Genomic DNA, 4258 nt, shown 5'->3' with positions numbered 1-4258 from the left:
ATGTATTCAATATATTCTATTTCAGAAAAATTCTGTAATTTTTATAAAAGACAGTGCAGTGGCAAACTAAACTTCAACATATCTTGTTTATTATATACTGAAGAAATCAATGCCGTTGCAATTGGATATATTACAGGTCACTTCCAACTATGGGACTGTAAAAATATGCAGACTCTGTAAGTATTTGATCATTAAGAGGACGTGATACCCGCATGTGTTGTTTCCGTCTTACAAGTGTGTAACATAGCAAATTTTACGCTCAGCAGAACACGTGTAGCTCCGTTAATTTAAAAATTAGGGTGAATTGACCTCTTATAAAATCTAAAGATAAGATTATTATCTTGGTAACCTCATATGCTTTTTAGTATATTTTAATTTTAACGCGAGATGAGTATAACACATGCGGGTTCACGTCCTCTTAATCATTAATAGTACCTATGTATTATAATTTTTATTATTTTGTCTAGATATGTATTAAAAAAACCTGAATGCAATATGCCAATAACCCATATTACTTTTCTTGAACAAGCTGATGTTCCAAACAATCTATGTTATCTTTGGATTATTCAATCAGATAATTCTAGACTTCCAAATGCAATGATGATTGCGTTATCCTATGAACATAGAATTATGATGGCAAATGGCCGTTGTTCATATAGAGTGAGTTAAATTTTACAAATCATCAAATTAAATAATTTTGTTATAAAATATTGTGTTTGTATATATGAAGGTATATAAAGAATACAATATTAAATTAAAAATGATATTAAGAAGAGAATCTGGAATTGGTCAATGTATATCTGCATTAACTTTATGTAATGACACCTTGGACAGAAAAAGTATTGGTAATATATTTTCTAAAATATGATATAATAATTGAATTAGTTGTTTTATTAACATCATATATTTTTGGTGTTTTTAGGTGCTGTCTCTAAACTGTGGAATAACATTATTTGCAATGTTAATAGAAATTCGTCAAAATGTAGATTCCAGTCCTAAATCTTACATTTTTTTGTTTGATATTAACCAGTGGATTAAAGCCCAAATGCCATCAATTATTAACCATATTAAAGTATCAAATTCTTATGCTTGTTTTGTGAAATTGCCCGATTATGCCAGTTATTTAGATTTTAATATTTCTAACAAAACATTGCGCCCATTTGGTTCCAATTTTAGAAATAATTTTAAAATATTCCATTATCCATCTTCAATTTATTTTGGTAATAACATTACTGTATTTTATAATTGCTATTTGTTGTAAGTATGTACTTTTTAATATATTTTTTTCCAGAATGTGAATGCTTATTAGACACCAAAATTATTAGATTTAAACATGTTGGGGTTCAACAAAAAGTTTTGGATAAATTGATTTTAAACAGTTGGAGTTTATTTGAAAACCCAAGTTTAATATTCCGTCAGTGTTCACAAACAAATTTAAGACCATTATTTTGGGATAAAACATATGATTACCAAAATTACACTTTGGTGAGACTTAAAAATTGTATTAGTTTGGTTTGTTCAGAATCTGTGTATTTTGATTTATACTTATAATCTAATGTAAACTCATTATTAATTGTTTTTTTTAGCTCGATAAATTACATTTTGTAGTATCTATCATAGTAGAAAACAACTTTATGTCAGTATTTGATGAATGTGTTAAAAAATGGAAAAATGGAACTCATAGTGAAGTTATAATTCTACAATTAGTGGAATGTCTTTGGAACCATGTCATGTTTGTCAAACAATATGCTGATCAATTATGTAAATATATTTTTTTTTCAATATGATTGTTACTTAATTTAAATACTGTTTAGGTATTCCTTTATTTGACTCTTCTGGTGTGCTGTTTGGTAAAAAAAATGTAAGGATGTTAAATGAATGTTTGTCTCAAATGCAAAGTGTTGAAAATATCTTCAAACGTATGCAGTTTACGGACTGTGTTCAAATAATAAATGGTAAATATAGGTGAAAATAATATTTATATATCAGGTATACTATTATTACTGAGCTTAATTTTCATTTTAATTCTATATTGTTTATTTATAAATATATATAAATCATATAAGTTGATAAGTAGAATATGTTTGACATAAGCTGTTTTCACATAATTTTTTACTGTCAACTAAATTGGATTTACTATGTTTTAAATTTAGATTTTATACTGTAGAAATTATGACCAATTTACAATAAAACAACTGGTCTAGTCATATAATTATAATATAGTATACTCTGTCTGTTATAAGAGTTACCTCAGACTGTGGGCTTCTTTCTTGGTAGCAACATGGGGTGTGATTTTGAGCACCAAGTGCTATGTTTTCCGGTCCGTTACTTTGTTATTCTAACAATCCAATTAGGTTGCATTTTCTAAAATTCACATTAAAGCAATTTTTGGCCTTGAAAGATTAACTCATTTATTTAGGGTTATGGTCTGACTAAACCAGACAAAAATTGATCGCCACCTTAAGGTTACTCTTACATAAGATTGAGTATAGAGTTATACATTTAATATTTTGTCAGAAAAATAATATTTCTTATTTCAGTTGACTTGGTTAATCGAGTGAAAATTTTAAATTTAGTCACTCAATATTTTAATGCAATAATATATTTTCTGAACTTACAAATGTTACCAAAACAAATTGAAGAAGATCCTATTCCTCAAATTATACAATGTGATTTTACTTCCCTTATCCAGTATGCTAATAAACGGTTAGTAGTTAAATATTATTTAAAAAAAAAAAAAAACAATGTATAAAATAATTTTAAATATTTAGTCGAATGGAATTTGGAAATTTGCCATTATATCTAATTGACGCTATTGTTACTAATGAACCTAATGGAAATAAATTAATCGAACAATGGAAACTTGAATGTATTGAAGAAACTAAAGGATTGTATCCACCAACCAGTGTCCAAAGTCTGTTAAGGATTTATTTGAATGCTGAACTCTCTAACATAGTCAAAGATTTCATTACTATTTATTTTTTGATTGATGTCTGTTCTGTGCAAAAGTTAGTTTTCACATTTTAAAATAATTAAATTTTTTTAAATTATTATTAACATTTTAAAATTATTTGTTATTATTAATTGTTTGTATTTAATTTATTTTACTAAAATTGAATATGATCTATTTTAGGATGAATGAAATAACTGCAAATATTTTTAACGATACTTTTGTTAAAAATGAAGAATTATATAAACTTTGTTGTGCTAGCTGGTTTTTTGATCATGACTTGTTTGAAGTAAATATTATTTTCAGTGATTAAATATAAATAATAGTTTTTTTTTAATACGTATATTATAAAATATATTTTACAGGATGCTATGCTCATCCTTGCCAGTATTAATGAGTGGATGGTTAATGATAAATCTTGGAATTGGTATCACTGGACTGTCTTGAAATTATTTGTATTTAAAAAACAATATTATTGGGCACAGATTTACTTAGAAATCTTTGAAATAAAATTGGTCAACCTTGATGATCATAAGTAAGAATATAATTTTTATTTTGATATTTTGTTTTAATATAGCAAGGATGATAATGTTTTGTTTAATTATTTTACATACCAAATATTCTTTATTTGTTAAATGTATAATTATTATCATCAGGTTATTCGATTTATAAAAATACTCTTACGACATGTTGATATTTCAAATGTATTATACTAGCATAAATGTAAAAAAGGTGGTCAAGTGGGTACCTCTCTGCTCTGCTGTACAATAAGTGTCTAGAGGGGTCAATGTTAATGAATGTGTTAAATTTGAATCCAATGAATTTATATAATTTTATACAAAGAACATTTCTGGTCTGTTACCCTATATTACTAAGTTTATTTTATGCTGTTATTGCTAGTTTAATTTATGTCATTATTGCTATATACCCGCATGTGTTTGTTAAAAATTTCAAGTATGGTTATTTGTCTGAACTACAACAAAATTAGAAAATCTTTCCATGAGAAATCTAGTGAATATTCAGTATTGTAAAAATCTGAACTTTAAACTTAAACGCTAGTATAAAATTAATTTGAATAAATCTTTTGGTAAATACTTTTTTTCTATTAATGGTAAAAAAAAAATGAAAAATTGCAATGGCTTTTTACCTTAAAAAGTATCACTTATAGATTCAATTTCCTACTAGAAAATTTTTTAAAGTAGAAAATCAAAGCATTTTTATTGATACTAAAACACGATAACAGACAATTAAAAAAAATATAACATTGTAAAATCAATACATTCATCTCTCCACTCAGAATCTAAAATT

General features: G+C 25.7%; 1 protein-coding gene across 2 annotated transcripts in view; it reads left to right on the top strand.

The window, feature by feature from the left end:
• Positions 1-550: 550 nt before the first annotated feature.
• The window catches only part of LOC100571491 (protein PFC0760c), a 14434-nt gene continuing 10726 nt past the window's right edge, over positions 551-4258 (top strand). For both annotated transcript variants that reach the window (XM_029487582.1, XM_016806445.2), the window contains exons 1-10: positions 551-660; positions 731-845; positions 923-1220; positions 1292-1485; positions 1587-1761; positions 1815-1955; positions 2541-2706; positions 2772-3008; positions 3134-3239; positions 3316-3485. In XM_029487582.1, the coding sequence (XP_029343442.1) occupies positions 819-845; positions 923-1220; positions 1292-1485; positions 1587-1761; positions 1815-1955; positions 2541-2706; positions 2772-3008; positions 3134-3239; positions 3316-3485 (1514 nt within the window). In that variant the 5' untranslated portion in view covers positions 551-660; positions 731-818. The remainder of the gene's footprint in view (positions 661-730; positions 846-922; positions 1221-1291; positions 1486-1586; positions 1762-1814; positions 1956-2540; positions 2707-2771; positions 3009-3133; positions 3240-3315; positions 3486-4258) is intronic.

This window comes from Acyrthosiphon pisum, chromosome X, assembly GCF_005508785.2.
Source record: "Acyrthosiphon pisum isolate AL4f chromosome X, pea_aphid_22Mar2018_4r6ur, whole genome shotgun sequence".
Taxonomy (NCBI): domain Eukaryota; kingdom Metazoa; phylum Arthropoda; class Insecta; order Hemiptera; family Aphididae; genus Acyrthosiphon; species Acyrthosiphon pisum.
Note: the sequence above shows the minus strand (reverse complement) of the source record. Positions and strands in the feature narration are given on the sequence as shown.